This window comes from Rattus norvegicus, chromosome 1, assembly GCF_036323735.1.
Source record: "Rattus norvegicus strain BN/NHsdMcwi chromosome 1, GRCr8, whole genome shotgun sequence".
NCBI classification, from domain to species: domain Eukaryota; kingdom Metazoa; phylum Chordata; class Mammalia; order Rodentia; family Muridae; genus Rattus; species Rattus norvegicus.
In genome coordinates this window covers 14,621,731-14,637,380 of record NC_086019.1, presented here as the reverse complement: position 1 = coordinate 14,637,380, position 15,650 = coordinate 14,621,731, and the positions used below count along the sequence as shown (strand labels likewise).

At 43.7% G+C, this 15,650-nt stretch overlaps 1 protein-coding gene across 12 annotated transcripts in view; it reads left to right on the top strand.

Moving 5' to 3' along the window:
• Window positions 1-15,650, top strand: part of Ect2l (epithelial cell transforming 2 like) — an 82,596-nt gene that overhangs the window by 39,941 nt on the left and 27,005 nt on the right. For 11 of the 12 annotated variants that reach the window (XR_010058839.1, XR_010058838.1, XM_063276203.1 and 8 more), the window contains 8 exons: window positions 1,071-1,239; window positions 3,046-3,184; window positions 4,109-4,277; window positions 6,355-6,483; window positions 8,401-8,493; window positions 10,307-10,489; window positions 12,087-12,190; window positions 14,853-14,978. Coding sequence is in view for 10 of the 12 variants with exons in the window: in XM_063276203.1 (XP_063132273.1) it covers window positions 1,071-1,239; window positions 3,046-3,184; window positions 4,109-4,277; window positions 6,355-6,483; window positions 8,401-8,493; window positions 10,307-10,489; window positions 12,087-12,190; window positions 14,853-14,978 (1,112 nt within the window). In the remaining 2 variants the exon portion in view is untranslated. The remainder of the gene's footprint in view (window positions 1-1,070; window positions 1,240-3,045; window positions 3,185-4,108; window positions 4,278-6,354; window positions 6,484-8,400; window positions 8,494-10,306; window positions 10,490-12,086; window positions 12,191-14,852; window positions 14,979-15,650) is intronic. The other variant, XM_063276242.1, reaches the window with a different exon arrangement.

Here is a 15,650-nt window from a genome sequence, read left to right as displayed (position 1 = left end):
CGAGCCTGTTGGGCTCCTCATCTGTCTGTCTCAAGGCCAGCTCTTCTTTCTCCCTTTATTATGCATTTTCGGTTAATTGGTAATAGAAAAAAAAGATTTCAGATGAGACATCTAAGGCTGAACATGGCCTCCACAGCTGTCTGCTTCCTCCCGGGTTTGTAAGAGCAACAGACAAGGAAGAGATCTTGTAAAATGGCTTGGTTGCTGACATTCCTATCCTATTAGCCTGAGGATCTGAGTTAAAATTGCCAGTGCCCACACAGTGGGGAAAAATAAGGTAGGACATACGTACACGGTGATCCCAGTTTTAGGGAAGAGGAGACAGGAGGATCCTGGGAGCTTCCTGGCCAACCAGTGTGGCTGAGTCAACCTCTAGCCTCCAATTGTGTGCTCAGACCTACACATCTGTGCACGCACTTGTACTTAGGGTCTCTCCAAGCCCCCTACCTCCACCACGCACACATAAAAAGAGAAGGAAGTGCAAACACAGGCAACTCCCCCAAAACAACAACAACAACAAAAACAACAACAAAAACAACAACAAGAACAAGAAGAAGTAAATTCAGGATGGAGGAATTGGGGCAGGTGAAGGAGGGTGAGTGTGGTGATGAGAGGAAGAGGAACAATTTCTTTGAAAAGAGCAGGAAGAGAACAGGGCCGATGAGGTCCTATGTTCAGAGAAGACTTTAGTGTGCACATGTTCTTAAACTATGTTGTCGACTGACTTGAGCTCAGCCTTTTCTTTTCCCAGACTCTTTCCTGGGAAGATTGAAAGCCCCCCCGGGGAAATTATCTCCAGCCAAGGACAGGAAGGGATGAGAATGTATGGACTGATCATCTGGCCCCCACAAGAAAATTTGCCTGTTCTCTGAGCTTCGTAGATTGACCCAAGATAGCAAATTGTGCAGAGAGCAAACGAGAAGTCCTCTCAGAGTGTATACAAGTGGCTGTAATTACTTTCATTTGGAATATCGCCCTGGTGCGGCTTTCTTCCCGATGCCTTGATCTTTGTCAGCCTGGTTGCAGAAGGTGTGACGTAAACAGGGAGCCTTCTGCTGTTCACTTTTCAGAGGAGTTGTTCAAAGCTCGACCCCCTTGGCTGACTGGAACACGCTGCTCCAGGTCGCTAAAATGTACAAGCCTGCCCGGCGGCCCTCAGCTGTGGAGAGACAGGACAGGGTTCTGCGAAGCCTTGGAGAGACAGTTTCTTCGGGCATCTTTAGATGCTTTGCCTCAGCGGTGAGCAAACTCCTCCACACTGGGGGCTCAGGCCTTCCTGTGTCACCAAGAACTTTGTACAGAATTATGTAGCCAACGTAGGGATCTTCAGTAATTGTGGGGTTCATAGTCTGTGAAATGTCAGAGAAAGAATGAATGATTTAACGTATGATTTAACGTTCAAGAATAGCAGTCTTTAAGTGCTTCCTGAAGAGGAAAACGTGTAATGTTGAAAACATGTTTTTAAGATTGATTTATTTACTTTATGTATAAGAGTACACTGTAGCTGTCTTCAGACGCACCAGAAGAGGGCATCAGATCCCATTACAGATGGTTGCGAGCCACCATGTGGTTGCTGGGAATTGAACCCAGGACCTCTGGAAGAGAAGTCAGTGCTCTTAACTGTGGAGCCATCTCTCCAGCCCCCTTAAAACGGATTTAATATATTTCTTACCCTAATGTAAAGTTATATTGTGGATACCGTACATTTTCTAAAACTGTTGAGCAAAAATGATGTGACCCTACATTTTTATAGAGTTTAAGTGACCACGTAGTGTCTGTTAGCCATCTCTCCTCTGTCCTAATGAATGCCTGGAATAAATAAACGTGTAAGGAAGAAAGGTTTAGTGTATCTCATGGCCTCATGACCACTTGGTTCCATTGCTTGGGCCTGCAGTGACACAGAATATCATGGCGGAAACACATGGTAAGAGACTTGATGCTGCCAAAGAACTGAAGAGGAAAATCTGAAGTGGCTAGGGTCCCACATATTCCTTTTAAGAACATACCCACTTCCTTCCACTAGGCCCACCTCCTAAATGTCCCTCCACTTCTTAGTAGAACCATAGACTGGTGACCAAGCCTTTAATACTCAAGGAAAACTCCAGATTCGAATTATAGCAGGATCCATACAGATCTGAACAAAACCCCCATTTATACTCATAAATCCAAACACCATATCCTGGCTCTTCTCCGTGACCCAAGTCATAATATTTGAGGACAGTGCCAAGATTCAGTTCTAAGTCCACCCACCTCTCCTAGCTGATGTTCGTTAACTTCTACCGCTTCCGTGGCTGATGAGAAACCAAGGGGGAAAGGTTTGTTTTGTTTTCCCTTTGAAATCTACACTTGCCCTTCAGAGGAAGACACTAAAGTCTAGACAGGTGATATAACTCACCTGTCATAATAAAAACACCGGGACCTAAATCTCCACATTCTAACACTCCTTCAGCGTCACCATTGACACCACACGCAGATCTGTGTCCAAACATTTGCGAGTGTGGGACTGTGTTGTACTTGTGGAAGGCACACAGAGAACTTTAAGAAGCATAGGGGCATCTTTTTTTTTTTTTTTTTTTTTTTTCTGGAGCTGGGGACTGAACCCAGGGCCTTGCGCTTGCTAGGCAAGTGCTCTACCACTGAGCTAAATCCTCAACCCCGCATAGGGCATCTTTTGTCCTTGGCCACATGGGGATGGAGCTGAGGAGAGCATTGCGACATTACTCAGGAACCCCCTAAGGGCCAGAAGTGAATTAGGAATTACATGGCTACCCCCTTTAAATGTAGGTTTGAACCCTTAGATGTATCACAGCGCTTAATTGCCCATTAAAGGCTGTGAGTGCCAAGAAGCTTTTCCTGAGTTCCTCTTTCGGAAGCACAGAGACCAATGGGGCCTGGGACCCCTGTTTGTTGTTCTTCCTCCGCCTGCTAGGATTGTCTAAGAACAGTGGTCTTCTGCTGTTTGGAGGCGTTCAGGGGACATTGGCACCTATCAAAAGTCACGTTAGCAGAACTTTAGGACTTCACGCCCCCTCTTGTGCCCTACAGAAGCAACATCTCTGGCAGTCACTCCTACCTTTCATTACTAAAGAAAAGCCACCCCGAGCTCGGCAGAACCGATGACAGCTCTTCCTGTGAGTCGCCACTACACGTCATCCTAATATCATCTCGGATTCCCGCATATGAGGTACCACTGGGCGAGGGGGCCACGCCTTACCGTGTTTCAGCTACACGGGCAGAATCTTTTGGCTGCCACGTGCGTGTGAAAATGACTCCTCTCTTGAAAGAAAAATCATCTGACCTAGTGAACGCTTACAGGCCCTGTACGGTTTTGGAAATCGGGAGCAATAACGAGGAAAGCAATCAAACTTACTTTGAAAGCCCACGAGGGGTCAAATCGCTGGGCATGCCATCGGTGTCAAACTGCGCCCACTGAATTGAATTTGTTGCACTTAATAAAAAAAAAAAAAAAACCAGTCAGTAGGATGGTTGAAAATATTTAAGGATCTTCCAGAATTATCAAGAACTTTAATAATATCTGACCAATAGTTTTCAAAAGCGGGTTAGAAGTACTACTTTATCATTTTATTAAAATGTACTCAAAAAATATAATTATAGCTGTGTATGAGAGTGTTTAGCTGTAATCCAAGCATTTACGAAGCTGAGGCAGAAGGAGAGGACTGTATCAATAAGCTAGGACTGTATAGTGAGACTCTGTCCCAAAACATAAAAATAAATAAAATGAACTGAAGTTATAATTAAATTATATATACACACATATATAGAAGATTTTTAAATCTCCTTAAGAAGGCCGTTGCAAAATGGTATCACTTAAATTTTATTATTTTTATGAGTTGTGTATATATCTGTATGGTGCTATAAAGATTAAGAGATTTGGGAGAAAATAATGAAACTCATTAGAACTATTTTTCCTACGATGGAGTTGTAAACGAACTCCCTATTTTCCTGATAATTAGAGAAAAATGAAGACACTGGTGGAGAAGTTCAGCTCCTTCCCTCTGTGATTCCTGGAAATTCTTTAGCAGTGATAGCGTATTGCATGCCGTCTCGTCCTAAAGCTCACACGCCTGCTGCTGACGTTCTCTCCTAGATGGTGCTGGATAGCGTCAAGGCAGGAGTGGTGGCGGTGCTGTATGAACCCCGAGGAGTGACGTTCGAGGGCCTGCTTCATCTCCTCGGCAGAGCTCTACAGGGGCGGAAGGCACAGGGCCTCGGGATATTTAGCAGCGGAAACAGCAGAGAAATTGACTTACTGCAAGGTTGGTCGGGGATTGGAGGAGAACAATTACACAGCTTTGAGGGTCTGCAGTGCTTATCCACGAGTGTGACTTCCGCAGTGTTTCTAAGTTCTAATTCAGCAGGGAGGGTTCATTTTTTTTTTTTCTTCACGAAGAAAGTAAAGTGGCTTTCGATGAAAATCTTAAATATAGTGATTAAGATCACAGTGACTATCATAATCCTTTGGAAGTGTACGCTTTACTCACATTTCTGTAGAGCTTTTCCATCCTGCAAATTCAAACATTGTGCTAAGCAACACCTCTCTTCTTCCCCTCTGATGTCTGCCTTCTGATAACCATCAAAGCCTTTAAATATGTAAATGGAATCACTTGCTTTGATTTTTTTTTTCTTTTGCATTTTCCCCTTCTACACTTGGCATTCATACACTGCACCAATGGGTTATTTCTCTTTTAAGGCCAAATGCTAACCTACTCTATGTACGTGCCACAGTTTGCTTATGACTCTGTTCACCGGTGGTCATTCAGATTGCTTCTGCTTCTTGGCTAGAGTGAGTAATGGCAAACCTTTTTGTCCTTGCGTTTACGAACATGGAGATACGCTCCTAAGTATGATGCGGTGGCTTTCTTTAAAAACTTGAAAGTCCCATACTGTTTTTGAAAACTGTTCTACCAGAAGTGCAAGCACACAGACTTCTCTGTGCCATTTATTTGTAACAGGTTTTCGGGTTTCTTTCAGCTTTCGGGTTTCGTTTGGTTGGTTCATACAGTTTCCAATCTCACTGAGTTCTGATTTGCATATCTCTGCTGGTGCCGGATGCTGAACATTTGTCACGTGCTTGCTAGCTGTTTGCATATTTTCTTTAAGAAAACAAGCCCTTTGCCTACTGAAAAGTGGGTCGATTTTTGTGTGGGTTGAGCTGTAGACACTCTTTGTGTGTTAAGGATATGAACTCCCTATTAGACACGTGATTTGCAAGCATCTTCTCCACTTCTATAGTGTCTTGTTCTTGTTCTGTTGCTGTGAAGAGATACCACCAGAAAGGCAACTCGTATAAAAGAAAGCATTTAGTTGAGAGCTTGCTTAGGGTTTCAGAGGTTGAATCCACTTATCAAGGCAAGGAGCATGTCAGGCAAAATATGGTGCTGGACAAGTGGCTGAAAGCTTCATCCTGATCTGTAAGCAGGAAGACACTGGATCTGGCATGGGCTTTTTGAACCATCAAAGCCCATCCCCTGCAACACACTTCCTTCAGCAAGTCCACACCTATTTCAACTAGGCCACAGCTCCCAATCCTTTTAATCCTTTCAAACACTCCCTGATGAGTAAGCATTCAAATATATAAGCCTATGGAGGCCATTCTTATTTAAATCACCGCCTGTAGGTGTCCTTTATACTTTCTCTTTTGATGCACAGAAAATTTAAATTTGTTGAAAGTACAGTAATTACAGTAGCAGTGAACACCAAGATAGATAAATTGGTGTGCACTCGCCGCCTCTGATCAACTCTGTTTGGCTTGTACTGCAGAGGAAAGGGAAGGAAAACATAATTAAGTTGCTATGGGAAGATTTAAAATCTCATCAATGTTTACCCCTTTTGGGAGGGAAGAGACAATGAATACCTTTAATTAAACTTTTAGAGTCTATCCTTCATATATAACGTTGCATTCTCCCTTGCTTATACCTAAAGCAGGATTGTTTTCATCTTATTAATCGTAAACCTTCAATCTGTGTGGGATGAGGGAAGAGGGAATAAGTCAGATGGTCCAGCTTCCAGGGCACTCACAAAATGGCACAGTGAGTCACGAATCAATCCTGAGGAACTGTGAGTAAGGAGAGTTTGAGGTGGTTGCTAACTCTGGGAGCCTTGCCTGCTCTAACAGTTTTTCATTGATGACCATGGAAACTTTTTCTGCTTTGCAAGATCACAGGACTTGACTGGACGTTTACCTTAAACTCTCCTTGAGCCCAGTGACTCACGGTGGTGTACGTTGGAGGCAGAAACTCAAATATCCCAAGCATAATTGTAGAACACCTTATTAATCCAGAGTGAAGGAGCCCATGGCCACAGGACTGCTGATGGCACTTTTTCCCTCCTTAGGCTATAAAATTTGTATTAAAAATTTACTGTGGCCTGAAGTGAGAGACTTCTGGGAGAAACTAGGAAGCTGTGTGACCACTGAAGAAGAAGGAGGACACGTAGACTTATTTGTGCCACTTGGAGCATCAGGTCAGTGTCAAAACTCTAGAAATGCAGGGGACAGACTTTCTTGTGGTGCTATTTTGTGTGTTTCTGGGCTGCAGTCACAAACAAACCAGTTTAATGCATGGATCAATGGCTCATTCCTTTTTACCACTATAATTACTGCACGAGATACTATTACACAATGTACTACAATTTGTTTATTCACACAATGTATTTTATAAGTGAAGCTGCTGTGACATATGTCTGAACATGCACATACACTCCTCTAAGGTATATAAGATCCCAGTGGTATATATTAACTGTTACAAAGCCAGCCAACCAGCCAGTTTTTCAAAGTCGTTGTACACTTTAATGTTTCTAAAGAATACATCTGAGAGCTTGAGTTGTCCAACACTGTGGTGTTGGTTTTAGCTGTAGCCATTCAGGTGGCTACAGAAGCGTCTCATGGTTCAAATTTGCAGTTTCCTACCGAGTCGCGATGCTAAATATCTTTCCATGTTCTATGTTCTTACCTGCTGTATCTTTCTCAGTGTCTGTTCAAGTATCCTGCATGTTTTGAAAAGTAAATTGTTCTTCCAGCTGATGACTTACTTTTTCCTTCTCTGAATGGTTTCTCCTGAAGAGCAGAACTTCTTAATTTTGATGAAATCAAGTTTATTATCTTTACTTTTACCTCATGTTTTTAGTATCATATTATTTAACTATTTAAAATATTTTTTTAAAAAAACTTTTATGCCTATAGGTGTTCTGTCACATGTATAGCTCTGTACCACAAGGGTGTGTTGCCCATGGAGGCCAGAAAGGGTATCGGGTTCTCCACAATTGGAGTTGGGTCAGGTTGTCAGCAACCCGTGGGTGCTGGGAACCAAACCTGAGTCCACCAGAAGTGAAGCAAGAGCTCTTAGCTTCCGAGCCATTTCTCCAGTCCCCATACCTTTAAATCCCATGCAAAAACCTTACCAAGATTTCCTACTGCACTTCCTAGGAGTTTATGTTTAAGTTTGGCATATAGGTCTGTGGCCCATCTGATTTATTTCTAGCAGACGATGAGGCATAAGTTGGGATTTAATTTATTTTACATATAGCTATCTATTTCCCCAGCACCATTCTTAGAAGGAAACCCGTTCTTTCCCCAATGAATTTTATCTGCAGGTTGACTGCAATCAGTTGATTATATGGATTTAGTCCACTGTGGACTCTCTGACTTCATTATCAGCGAAAATATTAGGTATGAGGCCCATTAGCTTCCGCCGTGTTGTTCTGAGATGCAATTGGGTATTTATTTTTTGACCACAAATAATTAAAATACCCCATTCATTACATATGTTTCTTATTAAGTAATTCAATCTGTACTTACTGAATCCAACAATCCACTCTCTATTCCAATCTGTGTCTCTGAAGAGGGGAGGGAAAAAAAATTAAGACAGGGTTTCTCTGTGTAGCTGTTCCAGAACTTGCTCTAAAGACCAGGCTGGCCTCTCAGACTCAGAGATCCATCTGTCTCTACCTCCAAGTCCTGGGATTAAAGGCAGGCGCCAACAACACACCCAGCAGAAGGGGAGTAATTAATGCCACAGTAACTTTTGACCATTTTGTTCTATCTTGTGTTTATCTGTTTTAAGTCTGTTCACTTTCAACCACAAGTTTCCTTTTACTCAGATTATTTCAGGGAACTCTTGTGAGATTTTTCACTGTCCTTGGCTAAAATATTCTAAAGTTGATGATATACATTTTTTTTTAGTTGCATACCCTCTTTCCACATCTTATTTCATTGTTTTCAGAAATTAGGTGTTTGGACATCTGTCTGTAGAGATAAAGGTAAGACAATTGAAGATGACAATGACCTATGGTCTTTCTTGGCCAGCTCTTTGATGCTTCTAAGTAATATTTGACTGCTTCAGGAGAAACCCAGGACTAATGCGAGTGTTCTTGGCTGTGCAGAGACAGGTATAGAAGTGCTTTCTCTGCTATCTCAACTAACTGGCACATCGTTCTCTGCCCCAGCTGGAGTCGCAACTGGTTCCTACCAACACAGTAAGTGTACGTGAGAGCTGGCTAGTGTGTCTGGTACCATACAGCCACATGGACTTCACTGAAGGACCAAGTACTAAGAAAGCACACTCTTGTCTCATTACCTCAGGAACTAGCAGCTGTGCGTCTGCCTATAGCAATTGCTACTCCCCCTGACGGAATGGTCTCTCTTCTTCAGACATAGCCCGGAGCCATTCACTTAGAGCCATTCGCTTTTGCTGCAGATAGTTTGCTTCAAGCTGTCAGTTACTAAAACCCACTTTAAAGAGTTCAGCAAAGTTGCCCAGTGGCTGAGCTGGGGAAAGGATGTGATTTTCCTAGTTTTATTTATTTACTTGTTTTTTTTTTAAAGGAATTGGCTTGGTTTTCCTTGGAAGCATGAATTGTAGTTGTAAGGGGATGGAGATGAGCTTTGCTTAGATCCCATGTGATCCAAGGGTCAGGAAGGGAAAGCACACTGGCATGTATACTTTCATTGGATAAAATGGACCACTGGCTGACTGACAAGAGAGCCACATGGCTGTCCTTCAATGTCACTCAACATTTTCTTCTTTAAAATCCTTCTTTTCATATGAAACAGGGTTTGGACTGCCTCGGAAGTGGTATAAGCCCTGATTCTTTAGTCTCCAGAGGCCTTTCGTGACTGGGAGAAGTGACTATGTCACTTATAAAGGGACACGATTCCATATAGATGGAAGAGTAAGCCCATTGACTTCATACTCCACACAGTTCTGAAGCAGCCATGGTCACTGTAGTTCACACAGCACCAGCGAACGATGGCGTCTGTGGCTCTGTGGGGAGAATTGCCTCGCTCAGGGCGGCAAGGCTTGGGCCCTAGGGAGCAGCCGCACCTCCTCTCCTCCTCCTGTCCCTTTCCCTTTTGGTTTCTTTGTGCTTTCCTTCCAAAGAAACACATTAAAAGGTTGGCACATGCCAGGAAACATGAAGTGGATCTGACCATCCACCCAGGTTAAAAAAAAAAAAAGACTAAATGGGCCACTCTATGCTGTAATTGCTTTGCAAGGTGACTGACGTTTCTTACACACATACACTAGCCTTGTAGGATATTTTGAGTTCCCCTTAATTTAGGGGTAGGGGAGAGGAAGGGGGAGGGGGAAGGGAGGGGGAGGGTTGTGACTGCTTCTCTTCTTCTGAGAAAGGACACTATGCCCAGTATAAAGATAGGGAAGGGGAGGGGCAGGGGGAGAGGGGGAGGGGGAGGGGGAGGGGGGAAAAGAGAGGAGGAGGGGAGTGGCTTGACCTTGAATGTGTGGCAGTGGGGTGGCATGGCTGAGTCAAAAGAACTCTCACTTTTAGAAGGAAGAAGATACATTCTTGCTTGCATCCATCCACTCAGTTTCCCGGAGCGCCAGGCAGCGATTTCATTTCTAATTTCAAGTAGAAGCTGTCAACTTTATCTGCCACGGACAGACGGGCATTCACCGCGTCCTTTCTGATCTCTTTGTTTACCATTGGAAACAGGCTGTGTGACTGCTTATCTTCTTCTAAGAAAGGACACTAGGCCCAGTATAAAGATAGCTGAGTTGGTCCCACTTTAAACAAGAAGTGGAAATCTCCTGCCTCAGCTCAAGTTCAAGGCCAATGAGAGGGCTTGTCTCAGATAATAGGGTAGACAGTACCTGAGAAACAATGCTAAAAGCTGACCTCTGACCTCTACATGTAAGTGCACACAGGTACATTTGTGCACCTGTACGTGTACACACACACACACACACACACACACACACACACACATGCACGCATATGTACAGAGTATGAACTGAGTCTTCGATAATAAGATTCAAACTCCTGTCAGTTCTTAGTGACTGGCTGGGGCCGCATCGGGATGGGACTCCTCTTTCTAACTACTTCATCGAGTCCAAGCTGCAGGCATGGTCCAGCTTCACAGAATTCCTGGAAGACACCTTGAAGTCAGTGAGGAAAAAGCTAAGTCCGCTCTTCCAGAACTTGCAGGAGAGCATCGGTGGCCGCATGATAGGTAAGGTCTCCGACACTTCTCTTCCAGATCAGACCAGGGCTTACTTCTCACCTGAGCAGATTCAAGATGGAGAATGGCGTAAGCAAAACCCAGTTGTAACAGATACTTGGTCAAGCACCATCTTCTCTTTCAAATACTCGAGAGCAACCCTCGTCATGTTCAGAACACTGGGGCTAACTCCGTTTCCACACTTCACCATCTTATTGATTCCTGTGGAGCCCATCTGCCCTGGGCAGCATTTTTTTTTTTTTTTTTTTTTTTTTTACTCAACTAGAGAACTCTATCTTTTCTGACTACATCTCGTTCCGGCCATTAAGCACCTCTTACAGTGCTCATTACACAATTTGTTCTATAGTTCAGTTATTATCTGTCTAAAACACATAATTCACCCAGATGTCTCAGGTAGAGAACCCATCCAGGTTTCCCTTCAGATATTGCACATAAAGAAAGTACATTTTTCTTCCTCAACAATAAAATAAAATACAGCTTGGTGCTGGGCTCCATGGTCTTTTACTGAACTTGTTGGGCATCACTGAATCAGTTTTTATTCCCATTTGACATGCCTCGATCAAATTACCATAATAATATTTGTGGAATGATACACCATCTTAACAATAAGTCACAAACTAAACCAGCTTATTCTTTAAAATGAAACACTTTTACCATCTAGGTAAATATGTCCCCCTTCCTCAAAAGCCATCTCTTCATATTTTAAACATATTCCAACACTGCAGACCTGTGCCTTCCTCCCTTCCCTTGCTGTACATAGTAGCATGCATGCTCACACAGATAGTCTGTCAGTCCATGTCCTATATCTTGCCTCAAAATGCCTTTTCTGTAGAGATCTCCCCCTGTATTTTCCTCTACTACCTGAACTATCCGATTTAGGAAATGCTAAACCGGTACTCTGAAGTAGTTAAGAAAATATAAACAAGGAGAAATCATTTCTCTTTTTTTACATAGATACTAAGGCGTAGACAGAGAAGTGGGGCCATGGCTATTTTTTAAGGCAGTGTGTTGGCAGTGAGAAGTCAACGGGAAACGTTCTTCTCCAGGATAGCCGTGTTAGGAACATGTAAACAAGGAGAAGTCATTTCTCTTTTTTTAATTTCATAGATACTAAGGATTTAAATGGAAGATGGAAAAGTGGATATTTTTATGACAGTATGTTGGCAATAAGAAGTCAATTTGTTTCCCAGTAAAAGTGTGTAAACATTTAAATATAAAAAAATGAAAAGATGTTTTTGTATGTAAGCTACTTTCTCTGAATTTAAGATATTTACATTTTCGTCACAAAGGCGAGGAGACGTGGGAGGACATCTGATTGGCGCTCACACCGCCCACACTTTGCTTAGAAGGCTCCATTCTTGGCTTCTTTTATGATTGTTTGACTCTTAGATTGCACGCAGTATTGGTTTTAGCATGTTGAAATTGGTTTGGCTCATTTTCCATTTTATAATAGGTCTTCTGGTGGCAATAATAAAAGCCCGGCCCCATTCCCTGTACCACTGCCCACTGAAGGGCGACTGAGAGGCGTGCTTTTTGCTCTCACACGTCTTACACAAAGTAAGCACAGTGTGTGTGTTTCACATTTCAGGGCAGTTCATGTTTGACACTCTGGGTATGGACAGCATCCTAAATAACCAAGGCGTTGCACAGGCTCTGGCAGATGGACTGATGGAGCTGTCAAAAGAAGGGTCTGTAAGTGTTCTTTCTGTTGGAGAAAGAAACCTGGGGGGAAAGCTCAGCACAAATAAATCCTTAGTTTACATTTTGTTAACCTTTTACCAGTTCATCACTCTGGGACATAGCCCCTCAGAGAAATTACATCAGTTTATAAAAGCAGCCACAGAGAGATTCTGGCTCAGGATGTACTAAGTATCTGAAAGAGAGAAACGGGGAGACCCCCTGAGTTCTTTAAAGTCTTTTCATTTGTGCACTGTTTTCTGTCTTGTGCCTAATTTCAGTTAGAAGTGACTTCATTAGAAAACATGCTCATGGGGCTGGGGATTTAGCTCAGTGGTAGAGCACTTACCTAGGAAGTGCAAGGCCCTGGGTTCGGTCCCCAGCTCCGAAAAAATGAACCAAAAAAAAAAAAAAAAAAAAAAAGAAAGAAAACATGCTCATGGCCTTATATTTCACAGAAACGGTATGAGCCAGGGAGCTGACACGTGTGAAACCAGATACGAGAAGCGGGGGCTAGACAAGGGAGGATGGGAGAGAAAACGCACATGTAAGAAAAAATAGGCAAGTCAGCATTTGGGGCTAGGGAACGTTGGTGGAGTCTTGAGAACCATTTATATTAACGGGGCATCTTGGACGGTCTACCAGAACACGCAGTGGACATTTCAGAAGGCTTTCAGAGATTTGCTGGCTGGGGACAAAGCTTGGGCAGTAAAATGTCTGCCTTGCAAGTGTGAGACCCTGAGCTTGAGCCCCAGGGCCTCTGAGGCACAGCAGCAGATGCCTATATTCTAAGTGCTGGGGAGGGAGAAACAGGTGGGTTCCTGGAGCTCTCTGGCCAGCCAGCATCACTTACTTGGTGAGTTCCAGACCAATGGGAAACCATCTTTAAAATAAAAAGTGGACAGTGCCAAGATTGCCTCTCTGCATTTTGTACACACACACACACACACACACACACACACACACACACACACACACACACATGAGAGATTAGTCCACAGTCTCCCTTTACCCCCAAGGATAACTGTGAGGCTGAAGTCAGGAATAAGAGGAGTAGCCTTGATTGGCGCATTCTTAGGGCCATGAAAGATCTTTACTCTCCAAAGACCAACTCTCTCCCCTTCGGCGACTCCACCATTTAAACATATTTCTTCTCCTTGCTGCCCCGTGTCTGTTCTAATTTCCCTTGGGTTCCTGGGGCAGCACAGAGAGCTGGAGGCTTAGCCAAGCTCTGTAGAGCTACTCTTGGCCATGGCCTCAGCCCGGGACTTAGCACAGTTGGTACTACACCCCAACATCCAGTGAGCCAAGGCCCTGACAAACTTCTCTGTTGACCTGGGCATGGATATATATAGAGACCCCAAAGCCTGGAAGAATCTTGCACTTTCTCTCAACCATAAGATGTCTAAAAATGACGGAGGAAGAACAATACAGCAGAGTTCTGATGAGGCTCAAACCTGCAGTATGAGAGAGAAGCCGACTCCATTGGGAGTTTGTGTTTTCCCCAGCAATGGTGCTACCCTGCTTCTCTCCTAGGCCTGCTTCCCTCCTAGGCCTGCTTCTCTCCTAGGCCTGCTTCTCTCCTAGGCCCGCTTCCCTCCTAGGCCTGCTTCTCTCCTAGGCCCGCTTCCCTCCTAGGCCTGCTTCCCTCCTAGGCCTGCTTCCCTCCTAGGCCTGCTTCCCTCCTAGGCCTGCTTCCCTCCTAGGCCTGCTTCCCTCCTAGGCCTGCTTCTCTCCTAGGCCTGCTTCCCTCCTTTGAGAGACCCCAAGAGCCCAGCTGGGTTGTTGTGAGCCACTTTGAGTCTAAAGATCTTGAGAGAACCTTCCACAAGAACTTGGATGGTGGATAAAAAACTGAGAACCAAGAATGTGGCTGGTAACCAGAACACGGAATGGGGAGAAATTTAGTATCAGTTCAATAACAATTACTTTGTTTTCTAGTAATATGATTTAAGCAGAGAACTGAGAGGTCCAGCTAAAAAAATGTCTTTTTCTTTCATGTATTTATATGTAGTGGGTGCATGTGTTTGTGTTTGTGCCTGTATGTGAGCATGTTTGTGTGCATGTGTGTATGTGAGGGTGTGTGTTTCTATGTGTATATGTTTGTATGTTGCTGTGTATGTGTATGTGTGTGCATGTGTGTATATGTGTGTGTATGTGTGTGTATGTGTGTGTACATGTGTATATGTGTATGTATGTGTGTATGTGTGTGTATGTGTGTGTGCATGTGTATGTATGTGTGTATATGTGTATGTGTACGTGTGCATGTATATATATGTGTGTGTATGTGTGTGTATGTGTGTGTGCATGTGTGTGTGCATGTGTGTATGTGTATATGTGTGTGTGTGCGTGTGCGTGTGTGTGTGTGTGTGTGTGTGTGTATTTTCCTTTATCATTTTCTACCTCATGTTTTGAGGCAGGGTCATTCAGTAAACCTGGAGCTCACTGATTCTAGTGGGTGAGCTGGCCAATGATTGGGAATCCATCGACACTCACTCAGGGTTATAGGCACCAACACAACAGCCCTGTTTTTACATGGGTGCTGGCATTAGAACTCAAGTCTTTAAGCTCACACAGGCTGAACCCTAGCTCATGTCTTTTTTTTCTGTCACATGTTTAACATAATGTCAGATGAATATTTTAAATAGGATTTTTTTTGGGGGGGGTAATTTTCTAGGACAAACCTCTGGAATTTTTGTCATATTTTCTGCTGAAGAAGTCTAGTAAAAAGAATGAGGATTTTGAAGGAGATTATGTTCTGACAGAACGTGGCCTGAAAGAAACACAGGATCCACTCATGAAGGTAAAAGCTGCTGTTGTGTTTTTTTTCCCATGGTGACTTCTCTGAAGAGTGAGGCTCTCGTGGTGAAGACTCTCTAGAGCGCTGATGGTTTCCCTGGGCAGCTTCCAGCAGTCACCTGTTTTAGGGACATCGCTGCCATGGACTACTGTTAAATAGGGTATTTCATGGTGCTTAATGTGAGTGGCATCTAAGGCCCTTCAGAGCACAGGCCTGGGAGCTGGGCCTGATACAGGACAGCTGGAAATTTGCATTCACTGCTTGACTCAGCCAAGTTCTCCCTGAGGTAGCTTGAGAGAAGAAAGTTATTTGCAGACTAAGATCCTTTGCGTTGTATATGAAACTAAGAATTCTTCTTTCACAGGGGGCAGAGGCACACACCTTTAATCCCAGCGTTCAGGAGGCAGAAGCATGTGGAGCTCTGAGAGTTCCAGGCCAGCCATGCACTACATAATGAGACTCTGTCTCAACAAGCAATCAATCAGAAAACAATGCTTTCTCCTTTCCTCCTCCCCACAGTGCTCTATTCAGAATCCCCACACTTTTTTTTTTAAAGATTTTATTTATTTTATGTATGTGAGTACACTGTAGCTATCTTCAGACACACCAGAAGGGGGCATCAGATCCCATTACAGATGGTTGTGAGCCACCAAGTGGTTGCTGGCAATCAGGACC